This window comes from Euleptes europaea, chromosome 2 (assembly GCF_029931775.1).
Source record: "Euleptes europaea isolate rEulEur1 chromosome 2, rEulEur1.hap1, whole genome shotgun sequence".
In the NCBI taxonomy this organism is placed as follows: domain Eukaryota; kingdom Metazoa; phylum Chordata; class Lepidosauria; order Squamata; family Sphaerodactylidae; genus Euleptes; species Euleptes europaea.
In genome coordinates this window covers 62,279,240-62,306,222 of record NC_079313.1, presented here as the reverse complement: position 1 = coordinate 62,306,222, position 26,983 = coordinate 62,279,240, and the positions used below count along the sequence as shown (strand labels likewise).

Here is a 26,983-nt window from a genome sequence, read left to right as displayed (position 1 = left end):
AAGGAACTTTCCCCTTCTTTAAGCAAGGCCACTCCTGGAGACAGACTGGCCAGTGGAGAGTCTACGATCGAAATTTTGAGGCGCTAAGAGACCTTTGCTGGGAAGGAATATAAAATTTTGGCGTGTCCAGAACACCTCCGTGGCACCATCCTCATCAGACTCTGGATCTCCCGGGGGGGGGGAGGAGCAGCAGAAACCTTTGGACCATGTAGAATAATGGTGGCAGCTCATCATGAGAAAACAATCTGTGAGACTGAGGAGGGCCTTCATCTGACCCTCCTCTTGACTGAGTCAGACTCTGAGTGCTCAGAATCAGGGTTGTAAATGTCCTCCCCCAGATGGGGAGACCTTGGAGATGAAGCCTGGGAGGATTGGGGGGCATAGGCTTTTTGTGCTGCATTAGGAGGCCAAGAGGATTTTTTGGTGATCTGAGCATAGTCCCTGGCACCCTGGATAGCCTGCCTTTTAGGTGGAATGTAAGCGGATGAGGTGGGGGGGGGTCACCTGAAGAGCCATGTCTCTTTCTGCCCTGAGACTGCTCACTTCTCACAATCTCATTATTTTAAAAGTTGGTCTGCCGCTCCTGAAAACAACCACGGCATCTCCATTTCCTCTTGAGGAGTGCAGGATTGGTCTGCACACTTACCACCTCTTGATCACTTTCCATTTGTGCTGCAGGGGAAGTGGCAGCAGACACAGGCTGCTGACAACTGCTGTAAGACAACGTGGGGTGGCGGCACCGAGGAGCTCCTTGCAGTCAGCTGAATTGCTTTCAGTTTCAGCTTGATGCTGCTTTGGCGCAAGTGGCTAATTTACACCTCCACTTTTGCTTCTGCAGCTCTCTGATGTCCAACATGAGGATCTTCTTCTAATGTGCCAGCAGTGTTAACTTCAGGTAACTGAAATGCAAATGACATAGCCATGGGGTTTTGTGGCAACTAGTCACTTGAGCAGAGCAGAGTTGGAGGTGGGAAGGAAGAACAAGGTTTTTTTTTCCTCCTCTCCCCTCCAAGGAAGACAACCTTAAAGGAAACACTGAGTAAGGCACACGAGGGAAAGAAATTATGACCTTAAAAGGAACTCCGCAGCAGAAAGAAGGCCAAAAGGGAATCAGAGCTCATCAGAGTCCTGCATGTGCAAAGTGAGTATGAAAAGAACTGAAGGTCATAAAGAAAATGATCTAGTAGCCTGCCTCCAGGGATGCTGGGGAAGGAGTACCCAAACATCAGGATGTCCTCCTCTCCTCAAATGAAAACTTGGGAGGGGTATCTGCTGAAAGGCAATGCCCACCATTCTTGGCAGCCAGTTACTGAGGCCTATATACGGTACCTTTCCTGACCTGCATAGCCCCATCTTGTCATATCTCAGAAGTTACGCAAGGTCAGCCCTGCTTAGTGCTTGGATGGGAGACCACAAAAGAAGTCTAGGGTTGGTACGCAGTTGCAGGTAATGGCAAACCTCCTCTGAACATCTCTTGCCCTATGAAGTCACTATTAGTCAACTGTGACGTGATGGCCAAAAAAAAAATGGTACTGGAATATTATTTCTTTGTTCAAAAGGTGAATGAATTATGAGTCGGGAGGGGAGAAGCGAAATCTAAAACAATACTATGGAATCTTGAATTAGTTCAGGAGGGATATGAAGTTTACAAGCTGTTGGGATGCCCACTCCCACCCAAAAAAATAAATAAATCACACATTGAGGACTACAGACCATGTCACAGACAAGTCAACTTCAACATCGGAGTATTCTCACAAAGTTCTCCCATTCCTGACTGAGTGTGCATGGACATGCCAGCACCTCTATGCTAAATTTTCCAATATGCAAGAATGGAAGACATTAAAAATTATTTCCCCCAACCTGTACTTGCCACAAAAATTCCACAGCTGAATTGTCTAGCCACATTTGCCAGGTCCAAAGAACATTAGGGTTTGAGGGACTTTCCAGTAATTGTTTAAGAATAAAATAAGAACTAGAAAATGTAAACAAAATCAGATTCCAGTTCTCAGCCTCCCACCTGTAAGAAATCAGCCATTTTATTACAGAGCAATTACTTACGACCCAAATACACAAGGGATGGGTTGTTCATGCTTTTCTCATTACATGTTCAACCCTATACAGCAATAACAATGCAAAAATGATGTGCAAAGAAGCAGTTATGTCCTGCTTGGAATCAGTTCAACACAGCACTCCTTCTGGCTTGCTTTTACATAGAATTTGCAATTCTGTGAGGTGACTTGGCTTGCCGTTTTACAGAACTCTCACCCCCCAACACACACACACAGATGGTTCAGCATTCTTCCCTATTGAACGGGATCAAAGCCAACCAAGTCAGCCAAGTGGTGATGCTTGTCCAGTGTGCCATCCCAGATGAGTAATACCATATATACTCATGCGTTCTTCACAGCTGGAACTTTACCTGGAATGATACCATGGGACACAAGCTAATCACAGTTTTCAATTATGACAACACATTCAAAATTACATGGACTCTGGCCAAAGTGAAGGCATTTTAAATAACCTCCAAGCATCCTGAAGAGATTTGGCCCTCTCTTTCAATTCCCATTTAATTAATCCCCTCATATTTGACAAGTTGCCTCTTTTGAAGTTAAATGAGGCTGTGTTGACTTTCCAGCAACTTACTGTTCATGTGTGTGCTGAATTCATGGCCCTGTAAATCACTGTTATGAGTGATTCAATCACTTTCGCTTTCTGCTCCAGATCAGAGCAACCACTTAGGATCAATTCAAGGTCACACCCACTCTAATCAGATCCATGACCAGGGTATAAACATTGAGCATATCTAGAAATATCCTTTTTTTTGTTGTCATTTGAACACACTTTTCCCTACTACATCAATGCCTTCTTTTAGCACTACGCACTCCTGGTCCCTTATTGTGGCTTGGCAGCTTCTAGCATTGGCATATAAAACCAATACACCCCATCCTTTGCCATATACTATTCTTTCTTTGACTTTGTCTCCTCTGCATGGGGGTCTTTGATACTGAATACTCACCCCCCCCCCATTTTTATTCTACCCCACAGAGACCCTGCTTCTCCCCTGTAATGCAACCAAGCGGTTCTGGGTTTGGACCAGTAACTCACCAATATAAGCAAAGAAAGCTTCATTGAATATAAAAATTTAAGTTAAACAGTTTAAAAACACAAGTTACAGTTCTGTGGCAAAGCAACAAGAAAACAAGAAAACTGACTAGCTAAATACTTGAAGATGTTACATAGCATAGCTGGTAATTAAGGCCTGAGGTTTCTTGAGCATAGTAAAAATCTGACTAGCAGCATAACGGGAAGAAAGAGGAGGGTTAGAGGGAATGAACTACCTTCTGCTTAGCTAAACTTATGGAAGAGCAGGCCAGTAACAGGCGATCCCCGGCAATCAATCAATAGGAGGCTATTCAACCAGATATTCCATGAAGGCAATGTAGACTGTCGTGGTAATTTGACACACTGATGAAACTCAAAAAAGTTATTTGCTGGCAAGGGCTACTTGGCCTCTAGCCTCATAACCACTGGGGCAAACTTAGTTGCATAGTAAAGCTTCTATCTACTGTAACTGGAGACATCTCTTGTTTTTGTAAGTTGCTATTATTTTTCTTTTTAATGGTTTGTTTAAGTTTCAGAACTTTAAGCCAACTGTAGTATTCCAAGATAAAAATCAAGAGCGGTACAGTCAACTGTTCATACAGAAATGTTAATATTGTTAAAAATTACAATTTCATATCATTAAATTAATTGCAATGTTTCACAACAGTTATTTAAATTACAAAAACAAATTTAGTAGTTTTGTTGCTCTAAATAATGCTTTAAAACATTACTATTATTTGACAATATTTGATCAAATATTGATCATTTTCCCCATATCGAATTCACTAACCTTGTTAGACACAGACGGTTGCGATACTAAAAGCATCAACTTTGTGGACAGCCCTGATAGGGATTTTCCAGTTCCTCTGATTGACCTGGCTCGCAACACACGCCTAGTACCTCGTGATCCCTTTTCCCTGACCAGGCCCTCCTAGACTGTTTGGGTATTCAGTCTAGGCCAAGTTGCTTTCCCCCATTGGTATTTTCAATTTAAATGTTCACAGGAGTTTGTTACCTGGAAGAAGTGTGGTTACCCAGCTCAACTGCCCAAATTACTTGCAAAGCTCTAGGGCTGGGTGGGGTACATGGAGGCCTATTTGGATTATCGAGGTGGGAGGTTGAGGCTGTTTTTTAAAGTAGATGTAAAGGGTTGTGGAGAGCCAGTGCTGTGCAGTGGTTAAGTGTCAGACTGGGACCTGGGAAACCCAGATTCAAATCTCCACTCACACAATGTTAAAAGTCTCCAGCATCATCTTTCGCAGAGTCTGTCTACTCTTAAGATCTGCCCCAAGAATAACATTCAAGACTCGTTTTACTTGCCCAATTGTGGGAATACTCACAATGGCTATCAGTGTCACTCATAAACATGGGAAACAGAATTCCTGTGTTGCAGTAACAGTCTTGACCATGCTTTCCAAACAGAGTCACCATGGACTGTGACCATAAAGAACAAGTTTCCCTGTAGCCACGTATCTAGGATATTTCAGGCAGCTCCTCCAAAATCACCCATGGAAAGAGAAAGCATTTTCTTCTTCTTCGTGATTCATAGCCCCTTGGCCAGTGATGGTGAACCTTTTAGAGACCAAGTGCCCAAAACCCACTTATTTATCGCAAAGTGTCAACACGGCAATTTAACCTGAATACTGAAGTTTTAGTTTAGAAAAAACAACTCATACATTAATATCTTTTGTCTTAAAAGAAAAACACAACAACAGAGCTTTCAATGATACAAACAACTTTTTATTAAAAGGTAAAAGTTTGCATTTGGCATACTTTTGAACAATTAATGTGATCTTTGCTGTTGTATGCATGCTGATAATTTGTCTAACCTTGGCTCACACTTTGTAAGTTTGAGAGCAACACATGCAGCACTCAGGTCATCTGTTAGTCTGTTTCTGGTGTCAGATTTGAAATAATTCAAAGTTGAAAACAGCTGTTCACAAGCATAAGATGATCCAAACAAAGTAAGGAAAGCAATCCCAAGTGCTTTCATTGACTTAAAATTATTTGGCAGAGAAATCTGTTACTAAAATTCACCTTTGCAGCTGCTACAATGCTAGAAAATTCCCTGTAGATTTCCTGATGGCTTGTAGGATTGTCTGCAAATGTTGTAGAATTTTCTAAATGCATTTTTAGATTTGGAAAATATTTCAGTTGCCTACTTTCAAGGTCTCTTTCAAAAACCTGCAGTTTTCTCTCAAATGTTTTGATATCACAAAACATCCTTTCTGCTGTTTTCCCTACACTTTGTAGTTGTTTGTTCAGTACAATGAAGTGTAGTGTAAAATCTGTAAAAAAACATGAGGCTGGTAAGCCAGGCCATATCAGTGAGCTGTGGATATTCCTGCCCTTTTTCATTCATAAACAGCCTAATTTCATCCAAGCAGGCTACAAATCTCTCCAGGACTCGTCCTCTGCTCAGCCACCAAACATTATTGTACATAAGTAAACAATTATACTGTGCCTGAACCTCCTCAAGAAGTGCTTGAAACTGTCGAAAATTCAGAGCATGAGCCATGATGTAATTCATCATTTTTGTGACATCGTCAATTTTTTTGCTGCTTTTCCTGGCCCAAAGAGCTTCTTGATGTATAATACAATGGAACTGAATGAACTGATATTTTGTTTCTTTAACAACGTGGCAAGGAGTTCCACAGGTTAATTACATGCTGGGTAAGTGGGTGTTCCTCTTTTAGTAGCAGATTTCACAGAAAGGTGGGAGGTGCTGCAAAGCCCGCACTGTGGCCCGAGCACTCTGCTCCCCTCCAGCTATGCCACGCTGTGAGCTATGCTCCCCTCCAACCTAGCTCCTCTCTAACCCCGCCATGGGAATCACCTTCGCCACAGACTGAACAGGCTGCTGTCCGCGCCGCACCCTCATATCCGCATGTGAGCCACCCGGCATGTGAGCCGCCCTGCTGTATGTGACAGGGGAGGGAGGAAGTGCTCCCATTGGGCTGCTGGGCAGAGGGGCGGGTGATGTGAGAAATGCCCTCAGGCGCACGTGGAGAGGGGGAGGGGAGCAGCCCCGCCCAGCATCCCTCTGGCTTTCGAGTAATGAACTCAAGCGAACTTGTGCTGGGGCGACGGCTCGCATGCCCACAGAGAGGGCTCTGAGTGCTCCCTCTGGCACGAGTGCCATAGGTTTGCCACCACTGCCCTAGGCAATGGTTCTTGAAGGAGGAGGTTTTCCCTGAGAAAGCACTTCCTGGAATAGCTGCTTCCCAAACTCATTTACAGTGTCTGTTTGTAGATGTCTCCAATGGAAGAAAAATTAGAAATGGAAAATGGAAAAAAAATGGAAAAAAAACTAGACATTCCATGCCCAGTTGCCAAGAGTATCCTGCAGACAGCTTGCATGAGTAGCCACGGCTGACTCAGCCCCCTGCTCCACCCTAGATATAGTCCTAAGGGTGGTCCTGAAGCAATTAAGTATTCCTTTCATCCTGCTGAACCCCGTAACCCAGAGGTCTGCTGTGCCTGGATGGAAGCTAGCTTGTGCAGGTAGGCACTAACCCTTCCCATTCAGCCTTTTTTTATGTCATCAGTACCAGTATTTTTACACACAAGCCAAGTGGCTATATGAAACACTGGTGTTTATGTGTTCAGCCAGCTGCATATATACATCATACTGGGATTAAAAGTTGCCTCGAGGCATCCTGTCCCTCACTTTTCACAGCCCTTATGGTATTTCAGATTAATTACTGACCCTTGTTTCTCACACCAATGGGCCCTGAAGAGAAACTGAATTGCACTTTGTCTACCCTGATTAAAACCTGAAGCCTAGTGACACCCCACAAGGTTAACTGCTCCCAGGCTCCAAGATCATTCTGCTTTTCTGTCCAATTACCCCCTTCTGTGCAGAGCTAGCACTACCAAATGAGCACATACAATGGACTTCTGCTTCATTAACCTAACCAACAGCAGGGTAGGAATAAACAAGCCAATTTATCAGCCTCATCACTAGCCCAGATCTCAAGCTTCTCTCCCTGACTCTTGTTTTTTGGGGAAATGCTGCCATGGCGAAATGCTGAGCTAGCGAGTTGGAAGTCAAATGTTTTTCCAGTGGTTTTTATCTCATCGTTTTATTTTTATCACACCTTGTTTTTATTTAATAGGATATTGCCCTTATGGAAAAGTGGTCTATAAATGTTTTTAGAAGTAGAATCTAAAATTAGGGTGCCATCAAATTAACATATTGTACTGACACATTTTTGTCAGAAGAAGCCTAGCATTTCATTCTTGGAGGCAATGCAGACAAAAGTCTGTCAATGCCAACAGAGATATTTCTACTGAGCAGAGCCAACAGTATAAACAGTTGATTATTTACACAAATGAAAAGGTTCATAGCAATCATCATACAATCCTCCCTATTACCTGCTTTAGAATGATCACTACCACCCTCATTGTGGCCATAAAGCTGCCCAGAAAAGAAACAATTTCTCTGGTTAACTTTCAGAAAGGCCCAGCCTATCTTAATAAATATAAACAAGTAGGAAATCTCTTATGGAGTTTTAATTTGTGGGGTGGACACTTTCAAGACTTTGAGATAACCTGCCCTATGAAAAGAAACAAAGATGTAACCAAGAATCTTAAGAGGAGAAATGCAATTGGTTATCCTTTATGCAGAATGCTCTTTACAAAACTGAGTTTTCAGGCTTAAAAGTGTGCTGAGATAGATACTAGATAGGAATTAAGCCTACTGGGTAGCCAAGAAACTACAGAAAGATGACCTGATATGCAAATCTACTCAATTTCCATTTAACCAGGCATATACTGACATGAAGGGGGTCTTTGGGGAATCACACTGAAGGCTTACCTACCTTCAAAAGAAACAAAAGGCTCTCTTCATTTTGTGGAGTTTCACAGGTAGATAAAAAGACTTGCCAAAGGCTACAATGGCCATTTGTACTAGAGCTGGCAACAGAACCCAGGTATTTGATCCCAGCGCCTCAGTTGCAACATCACATTGCCACTAAAAAATAACAGTTTTAGACTTCTGCTCACTTTTTAACACTATGGTAACAGGTCACGGATAAATCAGGAAATGAGTCTCAGCTCATTTTTACATCTATTTTTGACAAAAAGTACTCCCACTGTACATCTAATGTAGCACAACAGAGTGCTGGGCTAGGACAGCTAGGGTTTGCCTAGCCTCTCTCTAACAAGGTTATTGTAAGCAGAAACAGGGAAAGAGAGAACTATGTCTGCTGCCTAAAGGACCTGGGAGGAAGGAGGACATAAAGAATTATTTAGTGAGGGGTTGCCACTCAATACCAAACCAGGTATAGGCACTATTGTTTACCATTTGCAACTAACAAAAGAAAAAATTGTTCTGAATTATCATACCCACTTTTGCTATATTTGGGTTTCAGTTCAAAAAATGGGAGAACATTTGCTAATGGCAGCAAAACACATCTGGGCCTTGTCCAAGCCTCTCTTTTGTTGATTTTCACTCGAGATAAAACACACTTCCTGCTACTCCAGCCAGGCTATTAAATCCCTCATAATGCAGGTCTCAATAGCAGAGAGGATCCAATGTTATTCACAGAGGAGCAGAGCTAGGGGGGGAAAAAACACCTCTCTCTTTCAAGTTGCAAGTTTTCAATTTTACAAGATCTGATCAGCAGGCAACTATCAGTACCTCATAAAAAGTATATTTAGACAGCAAACATTTCCTTTTATGCACCCATCACATACATGCCAGAACAAGTGCTAAAGCAACCGTGGAATGTGCACGTCACCTCTTTACCTCAAGGGAAGCATTCCTGGCTTGCAGAAGAGTTACAATTTTATTTCAAGAAAGACGGTTTTCTTTAGCAGGGGAAGATCCATTTCTTGTTCCAAACTTTCCAAGATACTTAAGACAGGCAAAAACTTTAAAACAAAGTATTCTGGACAGCCTTATTAGCTTTTTACCTTGGCTACAGTTACCAACACACTTGCTAGCGTACACTTTACAAATGTAGTGCTTTATCTTCACAACCATCTCTAGGAGTCGAGTTATGTCTAAAAAGTAATATCAAATGCCACCTCATGGGTGCTGAAAGCTTTTAATCCAGGTCCCACATGTCCAAACCCACAACACCCCAGCAAAATGCACTAACTTCTTCATCACACAAGACTTGTAACTGGCTTGTGTGCCACTTTTTGGCATGCATGCCAGGATTGCCTAGCCTTGTGCTGGCTGATTTCCAGTTCAGAAATAGTTTTAGCAGTCTTAAAAAGTTTCGTAAAATGACTGCACAAATCATTGTTTTATGCTATAAAACTATACAATAAACAGTACAAACCTATACGTACAATTAACTAGGCGTGAGTAACTTTGCATAGGGCTGCACTGAAAGCCACTTACTGAAAACAGTAAAGTTTGGGGGTGATGCAGTATCAGTGGGATACAAAGAATTACACAGAAAGCCCTAGACCTTATGGCCTATTCTTCAAATCCTAGCCACACAAATTGTGCTGCCTTGGTGGCCCTATGAGGGCAGAAAGGTGGGTTAAAAATCTGGTTAATAAAATAAAATAAGAAATGTCATTTTTCTGATACAGTCTCTTGCAGTTCTTTACAGAAGAACTGAGAAGACCTGACATACACAGGCATGACCTTACTTGCCTATTTCCCCCCAGCTCAAGAATGTACGCCAAGACTGCAAGTTGAAGGAATCTTTCAAAACAGAGGAACACCCATCAGTATTCAAGCCCAGAACACAGTATGCACCTATTCAGCAAAACAGTCTGGCTACAGCAGTCAGGGAATCCAGATTTTAAAACCTTGTGTAACAGAACAAAACAAATACTTAACTCACAATAGTATTAGCAATAACTTCTCTAGTTAAAGTCAGTGGTGAAAACAGCAGAAACTGGCAACAGCACTCTGTCAGGTGAACGTACAATGTTGCACCAAGACATGATCTTTGTTAAGGTCCAGGGATATCCAGATTTTGTTCTTGTTGAGCTGGTACGGCAGAGCACTAGACAGAATGAACTTCAAATCCCACCTTAGCCAAGAACTCACAGGGTGGTCTCGCAGGCAAGCCACTGTGTCTCAGCTCCACACCTACAATACGGTGATATTGATATGTATCCTCTTGTGGAGCTCATCAGGTTTGCAGTTGGGTGCCACTAATATGCTGATGACACCCAGCTGGATAAACAGCCCAATGGATCTCTCAACCCTATCCCAGTGCCTGGATGCTGTGGTTAGATGGTTGAGACAGAGCTGGCTGAAGTTAAATCCAGTGAAAACAGAAGGTAAGTGGCTGGGAAGGGCTGGTCATTAGGGGGGCTGCAGCTCCTGGCTCTTGATGGAGTCCAGCTATTATTGGTGGAGACCATGAAGAGCCTGGGGGTTTGGCTGGATGCCTCTTTGAATGGCGGAGAAACTGGTGTCTTCAGTGGTGGGGTTGGACTTTTTCTATATATGCTGGCTCATCAGCTGTCCCCATTTCTGTTTCAATTGGACCTGGGCACAGTGGTACCTCTTTGTGTGTTGAATACTGCCAAGTCACTTCCGACTTATGGCGACCCTATGAATTAATGTTCTCCAGAATATCCTATTGTAGCCTTGCTCAGGTCTTGCAGACTGAGGGCCACAGCTTCCTTTATTTTGTCAATCCATCTCATGTTGGGTCTTCCTCTTTTCCTGATGCCTTCTACTTTTCCTAGCATTATTGTCTTTTCCAGTGACTCTTGTCTTCTCATAATATGATCAAAGTGTGATAGCCTCAGTTTAGTCAAAAGGGTTTTTAATTTATCATCTGCCAACTGCTGTACTTTCATTGTTGGTTGTATGAGTTTTATTAGCATTGTTCGCCTTTATTTGTGCTACCTGGATTTTTGAAAGCTGTCTCAAAAACCAGTTTAGTCATAGGCAGCAAAGAGCGTACTTAAATGTATTTAAAAGGCTTAATAGCAATAAGATTTTCTTCTTGCTTAGAGAGAAAGAAACTAAACATGAGTATGCTTAACAGGGAGAGTCCCCTCAACAACTTCTCTGGTATTTCTATCTACTGAAGAGGTGGTGGTTTCTTGTCCAGAGTGTAACTCTATATTGCTAGTACAAACTTGTAAGGAATAAATTAGAAAACAGCACAGGTGCTACTCAAGACTTTTCACATGCAGCCTTCTACACTAAAAGCATGTGTTCCTGCACTTTTTTAAAACTAAGGAATACAGACAATTCTGCTGAAAATTCTTGCAAAAGTACTCAACACAGAAGAATATACCTACGTACGTGAGTACAAGTCATTCGATCCGGCTCTCTTAATTCACTCATCCAGACTGAAGGGCACTCCAAGTAGCTCACAACGTACTAGCCCATGGAATACTTATGATCTCAGGATTTGGTTTAAGGTACAAAATGAAGCAATCATGCTAAGCAAAGCAGGTTTGGCCCTTGTTGGTATTTGGATGGAAATCCTAAGTAAAGCCACCTCATGTTTTGTGATGGAAGGAAGGTGGGATGCAAATGTTATAAACACGTTCATTCCAGCTGGAAAAATTCAGCACCTAAACCAACCAATAACTTCTGATTCAGCTAGAAGACATACTTCTGATGAATATATTCATAGCTCAGACATGCTGAATCAGGAACCCAGTTTATACTCATACCAAATAAAACACTTAGCTGCTACATTTCACTCTGGTCTAAATGATCCAGCAAGGCACTTTAAATATTTGATGAGCTTTCAAACATGCAGGTGGAAACGATTTTAGCAAACCAAATCTGGGCATGAGGATACAATAAATCTACTTTCAAAAACCTAAATCTAGCAGAAGCCCCCCCCCCCCCAACGTGTGGCTAGATATGGTAAGGTAGAACACAAACAGACTGGTATCTTTGAATAACCTGTGCAAGTTTGAAGTAACTTGCATCTTAGATGTGCCAGAAAAAGTGGTGATTTCCCATTACTGGAAGAAGAGCCTGGCAAAGCCTTAACAGCTATAAGAATTACCTTCAAAAGGAGAACAATTCAAAACATCTGGAACGGGACCTGGGTGTCTAAAGAGATACAGCTGTAAAGGTTATGCCACAAAGCTTTTTTTTTAATGGGTCAGTTACAGGTCATCAAGATATCTAAAGTGTTTCTGGGAATCAGAATGATTGGAAAGTCCTGCTTTCCTGACGTATGAGTACACACAGAAGCCATATTTTTCAAAGAACTCATCACACTTCAAGAGGGCTAGATTTTCAGAGAGTTTTCTGTTACTTCTTCCTTTTAGGTACGTGCTCTGCTAATATCATGCTATAGTCATTTACTTTAAGACCCAAGGAGATTTTCCTTGGAAAGGATTTTTTCCCCATGTGTGAATTTATTGAACTGATATAGTAACGATTGCACAGGTAAGTGGTGATTTAAACATCTTCCGATCCAACCAAAGCTCTTTGCCACATTAAGGAAGGACTTTCCCTCAGCTAGACCACTGGTTATTCCATTTGATTGCTAAAACCTTGTATACAACGGACAAGGAAGTATCAAAATGAAAGTCACAAATCTTACAGCAAAGATTCTGAAAGGATGGGCGACCGACCGTGAAGTACTACAAGTGGGCCACAGTCAACCAGGTATCCACTCTGGAAAGAATACAGAATAAACTGGCTGACCTAGACCCTGAATACCCAAGTCAGGGATTTGGAGAGAAAAGGCAAACACAATGTGGATAAGTCCCTTTGCCAAAAGCTTTGGGAACATAGGGGTTACCGCACTTGTATTCCCAGCGATGTATTAAGAGTTTGAAAATGTTATAAAAAAATACTGTTTGCACTTTCTACGTATTCCCACCGATGTATTAAGAGTTTGAAAACGTTATGAAAAAAATACTGTTCGCACTTTGTTTGGCCCCTTTAGCTGTGAAGACGTCTTCCAACCATTTATAAGCCGTGGTATCCCAAAACCCTTTTAAAGCGATGTTTTTTTACAACATTTTCAAACTCTTAATACATCGCTGGGAATACAAAGTGCGGTAACCCCCTAGGTCCGTGTTGACGAACCTATTTTCAAACTCTTAATACATCGGTGGGAACACCTAGTGCGGTAACAGCCTAAGTATCCACTCCCATCTTGGCACCCCCCCCCAACAAGGAATTTAGAAGAGAAACTGTGCCCCCGCAACCCAGCAAGCGTACAAGCTGCACCCATTTCAAAGGGGGTCCCTGGAGGCAGTCTTCCCACACCTGAGGAAGGACTGTTGGCGAGACAGGTGTCGGGGGCTGCCGGTGAGCGTTCACACTCTCGGCGGGAAGGCAGGCAGGCAGGCTGGACAAAGCCCCGAGCAGGAGAAGCGGCCTGCCCGCCAGACACGCGGAGGGAGGCCAGGCCCCCCTCAGGTAACCGAGGCCAGGCTTTTTTCGCAGCTCGAGACTTCGGGAGGGAGAAGCGCGGAACAAAGGCGAAGACCCACAGCAGCAAAACTCTTCGTCCCTCTTTCCCTCCGCGAGGAAGAAAAGCCCGCCTCCTTTCTCCCCCCCCCCTCCTCCGCCGCCCTCACGGCTCGCCACGCAACGCCCAGGCAAAACCAAACACCGCCAGGGAGGCGCAACGCACAAGACGGGGCCTCCCCTCGGCGGGAAGCGACTCCCAGCGGGGCATGGGGGGGTGGGGGTGGTGGTTTTTTAACGGTGATGTGGTAAACGGGGGTTCGTTGCTGTCTCAACGGAAAGAGATTCGGTTTCCTCCCGCGGTTGGGGAGGAAGAAGAGAGACCGCGGGAGAGCGACCAACTTTGCAGCCCCCCCCCCTTCCTCCCCAACCGCCTTTCGCGGAACGCGTCGCCATGCCCGTTCGAGGCTCAGCCTGCCGGCCGCCGGCCAAGTCGAGCCTGAGCCCAGGCCAAAGAAACTTTCCCCCTGCCCCGCCGCCAGAGTTGCGGTGGGCACCAAGGGGCCCGCGGCGAGGGGTTTTCCTTAACTGCGGCGACCGGCCGAATCGGGTCGTCTGAGGAAGCCAAGGTCAGTCACAAGAAGCCAAACAGGGAAGGGAGAAGGAGAAAGTTTGCCCCCCATCCCCTCCCCTCCCCTCCCCTCCCCGGCACTTACCGATCAGACCTCCCACTAGAAAGGCGACGACTTGGAAAACCAGCAAGATCCCTCCGACGATGCAGAGCTTTTTGGTGCTCATGTTCTCGATTATTGCCCCGGCCATTTCCCCCGAGCGTTTCTTGCGCTTCCAACGGCGGCTGCAAAACTTCACAGCGACGCGGGAGGAGGAGGAGGAGGGAGGCAGCACTGATTGCCCAGGCGAGCCCCGGTCTGGCTCCCCCTCTGCTGGGAGCTGTGATTGTGGCCGGCGCTCGGCTGCATGCGGCCGCCTCGCGGGAGCAGGGGAGGCGAGTCACGTGACCCCCGCCCGCCTCCCCTCCCCTCCCCTCCCCTCCCCTCCCCTCGCGCTCCCCCAGCCATTCAGCGGCAATTGGTGTCAGTCTCACGCAGCCGCGGGGGGAAGCCGGGAGAAGGTCGCTTGCTTTAATTGAGAGGCGCCTCGGCGCTCCGAGGGGGGAGGACGACCCCCCCCCCGCCCCGCCAGCCCGACGCCGAGGAGAGCGTCGCGGGTTCCCGGGACCGACGGCTCGAAGGTTCGCCAGATTAGGGGAGGAAATGGAAGGCGGCCGGGCAGATCTGATTAACAAAGTTGCAATTAAAATGAGGGTGTTCAGAAAAGCAGCCTTTTCCTCTCCGGCTGCAATCTCCCAAGATAATTATTTCCCTTCTAGCTGATGGGGACTGTCGTGTGGCTGAGTGAGAAGCTAGCTCAAACACAACGCTGGAGAAAGAGGCCCACAAAAGTATTTTCTTTTTTCCTTCCCCCCACCCCGTATCCCAGTCTATAAAATTATAATTAAAAAAGTATCTGCTACAATACGTCTGTTACCCTTCAAGTGACCACAAGATCACTTTTATTTTAAAACCAAGAGAAAGTGGGGGTGTCGTTTGTTTTTTGCTATATTACTATACTTACGATTAGCAAATCGTTTCAGCAACATCTGTCTACAAATTTAGGAGCGTCACCCAAAATTACTTGCACAAACAGTTCCAATCAGACTGTGTCCAGCAACTATTTATCTGGACCACCCTAAATTATGAAATCGTCATAAATTCAAATTGTCAGGTGCGTCAATTTAAGATACGCTATAGTGACATTTCCAAACTCTGAACAAACCCAAAGATGAGATCAAATGCTGAAGGGTTATCGTCCAGTGTGAAAAGAGCAATATCCATTAATACAGCTGCATAAAACAGTTTAGTTATATTCCCGTTTTGCAGATACGGAAGAAAGGCCAAGGCTAAACAATTAGCTCCAGGGTTTGTAATCCCAGAACAGTACAGTTCTTTGCTTTTGGATTTTTGGTTTCTTGTTTAACTTGATTTACAAACATTTGGCAATGCAGAAAAGAGAGAATTGGAAAACAAATCAGAAACAGCGTGTTTACCATTTTTGGTAGAACATCGTCAGCTTTTTTTTTTGTTCACTATAGCTACCCAGTGATGACTGTTCTGCCCCTCAGCTCTCTTGAGGACAACATTTTATTTTCCATAGATGTTTCTAATGCCTTCGATAATTTGGCTTTTTACTTTGTCATGCAGTGGCATTTGACTGGCTTTTGGAATAGTCGCTTATCAAGAGGAAGGCTATCAAGAAACCTCCCTTGATAGTAGGACTTAGCCATCAGTAGCAAGCCCCCATTTGCACAGACAGTGCCCTGCCTCTCTTCATAGTGCAGCCTAGTCCTGAGTATGTTTCAAGTTCATTAGTGATTGCTCCCAAGTGTGTATGCATAGACCTTCAATTTTTTAAGAATCACTGGGCAGATGGAGACAAAAACCAGAGTAGGGTTTCTGCTTTGAACTAATGTGAGTGATTAACTAAGGGGTCAAACTGTATAGGGTGTTACCCAGACAGTAAAAAGGTAAAGGTAGTCCCCTGTGCAAGCACCTGGTCATTCCTGACCCATGGGGTGACTTCACATCCCAACTTTTACTAGGCAGACTATGTTTTGGGGGTGGTTAGCCAGTGCCTTCCCCAGTCATCTTCCCTTTACCCCCAAGCAAGCTGGGTACTCATTTTACCGACCTCGGAAGGATGGAAGGCTGAGTCGACCTTGAGCCGTTGGGATAGAACTCAGGCCGTGAGCAGAGCTTTTGACTGCAGTGCTGTGACTTACCACTCCGTGCCACTGGGCTCTTTTACCCAGACAGTACAAAACAATTAATACAATTTTCAGTTGTCCAGCATAGTTGCATTACTGAATCTGTGTCTTGAAAGAGAGTTGGTGTGTTGTAGCAGTTAAGAATGGCGGACTCTAATCTGGAGAACCGGGTTTGATTCTCCACTCCTCCATAGGAAGCCTGCTGGGTGGTCCTGGGCCAGTCACAGTTCTCTCAGAACTCTCAGCCCACACGGAGGCAGGCAATGGCAAACCACCTCCAAACGTTTCTTGCCGTGAAAACCCTACAGGGTCGCCGTAAGTCAGCTGTGACTTGACGGCACTTTCTACCACCACACATATTCTGTAAATTCTGTGATAATATTGAACTTCCTGATTACAGTTAAAAAAAAATTCAGAGAGCTGTTTTTTATGTTGACTTGTGTTAGCCTAGCACTTAGTTTGAAAACTTGGCTGCAAATGTAACATTTCTATTTACTCCTTTTGGCTTGTTTGGAAAGTCTCTGTCTGCCTGAATGCCATCATGTAAAAAGAGGGGTCAGTAATGCCAACTCAAAGAATTCACAGTTCTAGTTTGCTACAAAAACACATGCACATTTTCATAATGAAGTTGTCAACTGACTCAAAAAGAGAAGCCCACCCTCCTCCTGCTTGAAGCCAAAGAAATTAGCAGGTGAAACTCTCTGCAGCAGAGAGATAACCATTATCACTTGCTAATGCAGTTATCCCTGCCAATGTGTTTCCTGATGACCACATCCTTCTTTCCCAAAGCTTTCTTCACCTCCTTGTACCAGGAGACATTACTTGTGACTGCAAAAAGCATCCATTCAGAAACAGCTACCTCCTTTGTAGGAGGCTGCTTGACCTGGAACCTTCTGGCATTCTTGATTGGCTCCTGCCCCTATGACAGCCATATTGTGGTGGCACCCACTACCTTATAAAAATTCCAGTAGTTTCCATAGGCTCAACAAGGTTGTAGATCCTTGTACTGCTTGCAGATCAAATTGCTGTTAAAGGCACATGAGGGTGGGGCTAGTTAAAAAAAAAAAGGTGCCAATTCTATCATACTGATAAACATTTGTAAATGCCTTTCTCCATTTACGATGTACTATCTCCTGGTTATTCAAATAACCGGCCTGTTCTTTGCATCGTAGGAGCTGTTCAGGAGTATCATCTGCACTATATTCTGAGCAAAACAGGGATAACCTCTTTGAACCAAGGCTGACATCTGTTGTATGTACAAGAAGGGGTTAAAAAGGGACTTCCCAATTTAGAAAGTGGATTCCAGGGAACATGCTCAGCTATAGAACTAGATGGGAGTCCCACATTTGCCTCCCAGTATTTTATAAGTCATGAATCAGGCTACGTAGAAATATTAGAATTACATCCACAGATGTTTAGGTCAGAAATCCTATGACTGTTTACTTTCAGCAATGGTGTTTGAAATCTGATGATAAGGGAAATGAAAGAAGAATCTTGCACCCCATAAAGATCTGAAAAGTTTTTGTCAACATCAAGTACAACGTCAACTCAAAATTAGTCACATTCATGGAGGATACATCTCTTGTCCAGTGTATCAGATGTTGCATCTCCAAGCTTAAAGGGTAACATCAAGGTGTGATGGTCAGATGTTGGAGGCAAACAGGAGGGAATGGCGAATACATTATTACTGTCTCTATCAGCATTTACGAAAGAGGAAAAAACAGGCTATTGACAGAAGAGGAGGGGTTTTCTGTATACTTAGGGGAATTTCCTAAGTACCCAAAACTTACTTTGTAAATTATCCAAAAGAAAAAGATGTACACATTGCAAAATGACTAAATCAGGACTAAGCATGTTCCAGAAGACAAAAATGTTGAAAACAGGGGAGTCATAGGGGGGGGAAAGAGAGAGAGATGAGGAAATGAAAACAGAACCTTGGGGTGGGGGTAGAAATCTGGATGTCACCATACAGGAATGCTCACTTCTTCACACAATGCATAGTTAAATTGTGGAACTCCCTGCCCCAGGATGTGGTGATGGCTGCCAACTTGGAAGGCTTTAAGAGGGGAGTGGACATGTTCATGAAGGAGAGGGGTATATATGGCTAGTAGTCAAAATGGATACTAGTCATGATGCATACCTGTTCTCTCCAGGATCAGATGAGCATGCCTATTATATTAGGTGCTTTGGAACACAGGACAATGCTGCTGTAGTCGTCTTGTTGGTGGGCTTCCTAGAGGCACCTCGTTGGCCACTGTGTGAACAGACTGCCGGACTTGATGAACCTAGGTCTGATCCAGCATGGCCGTTCTTATGTTCTTAAAGCTCCCCCGCCTATTATGTCCAGTGTGCAAGAATCCCGGTCAGACTGGTTACTGTTGGAGATTGTACTACATGGACCTTTAGTCTGATCCAGCAAACCAACTCTTGTTACATGAATTATGCTTGGCTTCTTGATGATTAATTTCTCATTTGCTGTTGGAAACAATGGAATGTATATCAAAAGTCATGAAATGGGTGGGTCCTTGCAATGCTTGATGCTATTAGTATTTCCCTAAGCAAATAGTTTTCAGAGCAGTTTAAGAATATATTCCCAGCTATAAGGTTTCCTATAACAGGAGCTACAATGAATTTCTACATGTCGACATAAAGTAATTGAACTTTCCCAAAGATAAAGATCCAAACAGGCAGTTGGCTGCTGGTATTAAATCTTGTCTCACTGATGTGCCAAATTTCAAAAATCTCAAAGGTTTCCAGATCTTCACCTTCAAAGAGGCACCAAGAAAGGATGCAGTTGTTGTGCCACCTGTCTCTTTGCCGCCCTGCTGTGTGGATGTGAAACATCAGTGCTTTGCTTTATTAGAGGAGGACAAAGGGACCAATGGGCACAACGCCCTCTGCAACGCCCTGCATCTTTTAAAGGGGCAGGTGCCTTTCTTAGACAAGCACAACTTCTTAGAAAAGCACAACTTCATAAGTGAAGATGATACAAGCTGCACATCTGCTCTTGAAGTCCTCCACCTCCTGGCCTCACTACCCAACCCATGCTGAAATTAAAAGAATACACTTAAAATATAATCCAAGGCCCTTATTTCAAAACCAATTGCTTTATCACTTAAAAAACAAACAAAAACTAAGCAGCATGACCTGGAAATACTGAGGCAAATAGAGAAATTCACACTGCAGCCTGAAACTAGCTTCACAGGTTTCCCCATAAGGCCAGGTGCTCGACTTCATTAAGGCTTATACATTTGAGAACTAGTATGGTGTAGGGCCTACAGGAGCAAGCCTCAGCAGGTCTACTCAGAGATAAGTCCCATTTTATCGTGGGTCTTACTCCCAGGAAAGTGTCAGGATTGCAGCCGGTGAGACTGAGGTATTTGTCAGGTCATGCCCAGTTCAAATTTCACCTCTGCATCAAGCTCACCAGGTAGCTGCAGACATGCCCCTCTCTCAGCCTCCCTCTGCAAAATGGGGATAGCGATATTCACCTCCCTTAAAAATCACTGTAAGGCTTACAGTACAACATATGAGAAGCATTCTGGGCATATTTGAAAGGATTAAAGGACTATTCTTTAATTTTACAGAAGATTTGTATCTTATTGAATTTGATGATGAAGCTGAAATAAACGTCACTTCTTAAAATCCTTCCATGAAACACCATGCAAAAATTAATTACAATTTAATCTTGCAATTTCCTTCCTTTCAATTCCCTGGTACAGTAAAACAGATGGAAATTAGCTTTCAGACTCCTCCACCTTTTCAGGATTGATAGATACCTTTCATAAAAACATCACCTCCGAGAATGCAGATCAGCAAGTGTTATAGGATTTCACAGTGCGGGGAGAGAGTTGCTGGGGAAGGCGCAGCCAACTGAAATGCCTTTCTCTGCTGACAGAAATAAATGCCCTGAGAAGAAAGAAGTGGTCTAAAAGGATAATGATGTGAACACCCCCTGCTGCTAAGAATATGAACAATCCATGCCACTGCTTTGTGTATTTCATTCCATCCCTGCTACCAATAGGAATTTTGCTCTCTGCCTCTTCTAGCAGATTCCTCTAACGTTTATCTCTCTCACACCTTAATTAAACTGCAAATAGTTATCTCTCACCCATGCACCAAATACAGAGGCATGCTGGATTATGTGTGTCACTGCTTCAACTGAGCCTGACCAAATGGAAATGCAATTGCAGACCTAACTAACAGCAGTCTGTGCTAAGGCCAGCGGCATTCTTCTATGTATTTACTATCTCTTCCCATGTTTCCAGGCTCAGTTTCCATGATGGAAAGAGCTCTTACCATAGTGGAAATCAGGTTATTATACATTCACTATTAGATAATTCCAGATGGAGATCCATGTGAAATCCATTGCAGGAAAACAAAGCAGGAGTCCAGTGGCATTTTAAGGACCAACAGCATTTATTTTAGCATAAACATTCATGAGTCAGATCTCATTTCATCAGGAGCACAGGGCCATAGCTGTGGGGGGGAGGGCAACCACTGCCCTGTGGCATGCAGAGAGGGTGGCAGAACTGCCTCTCCTACAGGAGGAGTGGGCTGGGTAGGAGAGGCAGTTCTGCCACCCTCTCTGCATGCCATGGGGGGGGGGTGCCCAGCTCGCCCTCCCCCCAGTTACAGCCCTGACTCACTACAGCTTGTGGTGGACTCACTACAGCTTGTGGTGGAATTAATTGTGTTAGTCTTTAAGGTGGTGTTGTGGTTAAGAGCAGTGGACTCTAATCTGGAGAACGGGGTTCAATTCTCCACTCCTCCGCATGAAGCCTATGGGTAGGGTTGCCAACCTCCAGGTAGTAGCTTGAGATCTCCCGCTATTACAATTGATCTCCAGCCAACAGAGATCAGTTCATCTGGCAATTGGACTCTATGGCATTGAAATCCCTCCCCAAACCCCCAAAATTCTTCAGGTATTTCCCAACCTGGAGCTGGCAACCCTAGTACTGGGTGACCTTGAACCAGTCACAGTTCTCTCAGAACTCTCAGCCCAGGCAGAGGCAGGCAATGGCAAACCACCTCCAAACATCTCTTGCCTTGAAAGCCCTATGGGATTGCCATAATTTAGCTGTGACTTGATGGCACTTTACACACAGAGAGTCTTTAAGGTGCCACTGGACTCCTGTTTAGTTTACTGGTAGACCAATACTCCTCAGACAGAGACAACATGTGATTGTGTTCAATGGTCACCTGATTCTTCTTCCCTAGTCTGTCTTCTCAGAAAGGGCTGCCAAGCATAAGCCTGAGACTCCAAAGATTCCCTCTGGGACCTCTCACATTCAGAAGCACATAACATGTTGCTTACAACAGGCATGCTGCTCTCCAGGGCACCCTGAGCCTCTGAATTTTGTATCTTTAATCATTCTCTTATGGCGGCCCTGCATCCAGCTCATAATCTGTTCCCTCAGACCCAGGTCCACATCTTCAAGCGTTGTCTCTGCAAAGTCCTTGGCAATTGTATGTCTTCCATGTGGCTGGATTTGGTGGGTACAACCTTAGGGTGCTACAGACAGGCAACTTCCCAGTTATCAGTAACATCGATCCTTGTCAGTCTAAATGACACAGTGATGCCTCAGGATTAGTAGGCTCAGGACAGATGACAGTCTTACTGGGGATTGTTACTAGGGTTGCCAACCTCCAGGTACTAGGTAGAGATCTCCTGCTATTACAACTGATCAGTTCACCTGGAGAAAATGTCCACTTTGGCAACTGGACTCTATGGCATTGAAATCCTTCCCCTCCTCAAACCCTGTCCTCCTCAGGCTCTGCCCCAAAAACCTCCCGCCGGTAGCAAAGAAGGACCTGGCAACCCTCATTGTTACACAAAACACCCTTTCCTTCCTTACTTCAATTGCTTCCCACTAGAGATGTGAAGGCCTGAGTGGGAGGGAAATGGTGGGGGGATACATCACATAAGCAACTTCAAAACAAGGACCAATGCCTGAACAGTCTTTTCATAACATGTTGGTGAAGCTTGTTGCAAACTGTTTATGTATTTGGTGAATTTGGTGAAGCTGTTTATGTATATTGGTGAAGCTTGTTGCAAACTGTTTACATTTCCTGCAACAGGTTGTCCTGCAATGGCTTCCGAACCTATGGATGGAAATAAACAAATAACAGCAATTAAAACTCCCCAAAACGTTAGGAACTTTAATTGAATGAATGCAAGAACTTCACCCTTTGTATGTATACTCAGAAACACATGTAGAATTGCATCCTTGGTAAAACAGCAAATGTTTTCTCAGGATAAATGATCGTGCCTTCAATGTTATACACTCTTATTTTGGAATAAGGCCCACTGGACTCAATGTGCTTGCTTTCCCCAAAAAAGAACAGGGGCATGGTTTTACAAGAGACAAATACCCCAAAATAGGGACAGTGGGAATGTTTGTCAACTGTTGTTAGTTAAGTTGGATTGTTCTAATGAAATCAGCATTTTCTAACTGGAACTTCTTCAGTTATGCATGCTCAGGCTATCAGCGGTAGAACTAAAATAATACTAGCTATACATTACCCTTTTCTTCATACAGACAATGTGCAGTATAATGTGTTTGGTACTCAGTCTCCTGGTGGAACGATTCTCAGGGCAGAGTCATATCCTGCAATTATACTCAAGCGCAGAAAAAAATACGGAATTTGGCATGAGGTGCAGAATTCAACATCCTTATAGTTTTAGCCTATTCTTTTAAAGGTTACAGTGTCTGTGGCTGGAAAGGTAAACTTTGTGGGCACAACATGTGTAGTGAAACATCTGAAGCCAGAGAAGGGCTCAACAAAAGATACAATCGATACAGTGCCTACAAAAACCCCTTATAAACTAGCTGAAGCTGAGCAAATTATGCGAAATATGCTAATATGCTTAAATTTGAATAATGTGTACAGATATTGTCTTCAATGCATGTTTTCTTGGAATACAGTCTGAGCCAATTTTGTGTGGCAATTTACATTTAAAAAAACACAACAGAAGACACACAGTCTTTGTAATGTCTCTGCATTTTCCCAAAGTTGTGACCTTCACAGGCTGTTTCAGACAGCACAGCACACTAGACAAAAGCTTTTCAAACTTTTTTGTATTTGAAAAAATAGATGATACAATACACAATAAAAAGATATACCTCCTTTTAAAAAGATTTGTACAATTACTGGAAATGCTAATACTGAATTCCAACTATCTTTGGGCTAATTTTAACCTGAGATTTGTCTTGCTGAAAATGCATAATAATTTGCTGTAAAAAAACCTATGCTAATTAAGTTTGCCAGCAAGAGAACATATCCTATTATTATTCTGAATAAAAGACTTTCCTTTGTATTCTGCCTTTGGTCTGTTTGTTTGGCTGATGCTGCATGTACAATTTTTTTTTAAATTCAGTTGCTGCCGCTTCAGTTTTGTGATTTATTTGCTAGCTTATTTTTATTATGTTAATGAGAATAGGATGTTGTACTGGATGTTGTGTTTATAAGGTGCTTTGTAGACACTGAAATATGGGAAAGTGGCATATAGATACTTGAAATAAACAGACCACAAAGGAGATTGGCGGAGAGACTAGATTACCTGTAGATCAGGGCTGGATAGTCAGCAGATATGGACTGCCTGATGTCTTTTTTTTATTAAAGAGTTATCTTATATGAACATATGAACAGAAAGGTCAGCCATCACATTTAGTATTAGCAATGGTGAGCCACATCTGGAGTTGATTTCTCTCTAGTTTTTCCCCAGATAGTTTCAGGTTAGATGCATTTATTGATTTTTCCATTCTGTTATCAAGAGGCTAATGATTTTGCAACCTCCACTGGGAACAGCACTTGCAGATCTGTGAAATAGGGGAGGGAGCACTGTTACCCAAAAGATAAAAGATACTGTGTTCCTTCTCTCACTTTTCCAACAATAAATCTATCACTATCAGAGAGTGATAAGAGAAGCATGAGACATCTCAGCTGGCTATTCAATCGCTATTTCCATATCCATCTTTTTAAAAGCCAGTGGGAAGGTAACAACCAGACAATTCCTGGATCATGAGTCTTCAAATAACCATTTTATATAGTTTTGCAGGTGTATATTGAAGACACAGGCAGAAACTAGAATTTGGATTTGCAAATCAAGATCTGTGGGTGGTAGGGAGACCAGCCATTATACGGTTGGTCCTCAAGACACAGTCTGGTAGGAATAACAGCTCCTTCGTCTGTGAAGCCACCCCCAGCAAATCCAGAAAAGATGGAGTATCTCTCAATGAAAACTATTGTTACCTTGCAGGCGAATGGCTACATGATAACCACTGCTGATGTAGTTTTTTTAACCCCTGGTGGTGGTGGAAAGTGCTGTTGTTGTAGACTTATGGTGACCCTGTAGGACCGTGTTGGCGAACCTATGGCACGGGTGCCACTTCCGGCACGCGTAGCCCTTTCTGCCGGCACTCACGGTTCCTCCAATCCGCTGGCCTTTCCGGCTCTGCCCCACCCCGGATGGGGGAGGCTGTAGCCCAGGGGTGGGGAACCTCCGACATCATTGGCGGTGGCCCCCGGACTCTCCCACAGAAGCTGCCGCCATTGCTGCCGCTGGAGCGTGCGCGGCCAGCCAGGCGGGTGGGAGAGCGGGGAACAGAAGCCGAGCGCCCACACTCGGCATGGCTGGCGGCTTCTCCGGCGCCCTCTGGGCCTGTGCGGGCGGAGGGGCATGGCTGGTCGGTGGGTGCGAAGGAGGCGCCCTCTGCCCCACCCTGCTCGCCTCTCACAAGCCTGCCGCCGCGCCCCACCGAGTGGCAAATCCAAGGTAAAACCTCCCATGCATAAATGGCCTCTTTCTTTTTCTGTCTCCCTCTGTCCTTTTCTTTCTCTCCCTTGCTCCATTTCTTTCTCCCTTTCTCTCTCTTTTTCTTTCTTTCTCTCCCTCCCTTCCTTCCCTTTCCCCCTCCCTTCCCTTCTTTCCTTCCTTCCTTCTTTCCCTCCAGCGGCTTCTCCAGCACCCTCTGGGTCTGTGCGGGCGGAGGGGCGTGCAGTCCTATTCCACCTTTGAAGTGCCCACAAGCTATCCTCCAAACACCTTTCCATTTGTCTTGATATGTAGAGAGAAAACACTAAGGAACTAGTTGCCAATCTCCAGGTACTAGCTGGAGATCTGCTATTACAGGTGATCTCCAACCAATAGAGATCAGTTCCCCTGGAAAAAATTGCCACTTTGGCAATTGGACTCTATGGCACTGAAGTCCTTCCCCAAACCCCACCCTCCTCAGGCGCCACCCCAAAAACCTCCCACTCATGGCGAAGAGGAACTTGGCAACCCTAGCCTTTCCCTCTGGGCCCCCTCTGGGGGTGGTATTCAGGTTAAATTGCCGCATTGGCACTCGGCGATAAATAAGTGGGTTTTTGGTTGCAGTTTGGGCACTCGGTCTCTAAAAGGTTCGCCATCACTGCTGTAGGATATTCAAGGCAACAGTCATTCAGAAGTGGTTTGCTATTGCCTTCCTCTGTGACCCTGGACTTCTTTGGTTGTCTCCCATCCAAAACAAATATTTATTTATAATAACTACATAAATAACACCTTTGATAAATAAATAAAATACCAGTCTCCTATAAGAATCAGGTATATTTCAACAATTCTTCTTAGGCCTGCAAGTAACACATAGTGTGCAACCAGTTTTGGTGATAAATTGCAAAATATCATAAATATTAACGTTCATTAAAATATGTACCAGATCCTATAGTGTCACAGGTTTTAATGTATTTTGGGGAACACTCGGGGCTATTTATCACTATCACTAACTTTGTGACCAAATCACCCAATCACAAAAATCATGCCTGAGGAGCATTTGTCTACCAGTTAACTAGCCCCAAATAGGAGATTTCCAAAGCAGCTAGTCAACTGTGCTCCTACATAACACAAAGAATTTTTGCAATCAGTAGTATACAAACATTTTAAAGTCACTAAGGATCCTTTCCTTGGAGTCAGCCCCATTAAAGAACTTGGGACTTTCTTCTGAACAGACCTGCTTAGGGTTCTCCATCAGTGGACTCTGGATCCTAGACTAGCACTGGATCCTAGACTATGGATGCAAAGGATTTTTTAAAAATATCTGAAAGTAAGATTTGAAACCCATTTCTTTCACAGCCCTTGACTCTGTTGAATTAGGCTCCCTATAAAGTGCTGGAAGTTGTCATCTTAAAACTCACCTGAGTCTGTAACTAGCAAAGGGAAATCATAAGACATTTAATATCACTAGCAAAGGGAAAACATAAGACATTTAGGTGCTATTTACACAGCCCAAATAATGCACTTTCAATCTGCTTTCACTGCACTTTAACGATCGTTTGCAAGTGGATTTTGCCAGTTCACACAGTAAAATCCACCTTCAAAGTGCATTGAAAGTGGATTGAAAGTGCATTATTTGGGCTGTGTAAATAGCACAAGAATTGTAGCTGAAGCCAGAAGTATTGGTTTGATTGTTAGGTCTTGATTATGCATACACTGAAAGAGGTTTTTAAAAATAATTGCAGAGATTGTCTTTATCCAAAATGCTTTACAGAACACAGCCAATAACTCCAGAGGGGTAGTGGAGGTAGTCTATTGTAGTAAAATGAAACAGAAGTCTTAGTGCCATAGAATATAACCAAAGAATTGGTAGTCAAGCCTAAGAAAATATTAGTCCCACGGCAATTCTCTCACAAGCATTTTCTGTTCTTCCTTCTATCAAAAGCATCCAAGCAAAGGCTGCTGACATGGATAAGTTTCA

At 43.8% G+C, this 26,983-nt stretch overlaps 1 protein-coding gene across 1 annotated transcript in view; it reads right to left on the bottom strand.

Annotated features, from left to right (window-relative positions):
- WLS (Wnt ligand secretion mediator) overlaps positions 1–14,245 on the bottom strand; it is a 45,123-nt gene extending 30,878 nt beyond the window's left edge. The window contains exon 1 of the mRNA XM_056845098.1: positions 14,140–14,245. Within this exon, the coding sequence (XP_056701076.1) occupies positions 14,140–14,245 (106 nt within the window). The remainder of the gene's footprint in view (positions 1–14,139) is intronic.
- Positions 14,246–26,983: the final 12,738 nt, after the last annotated feature.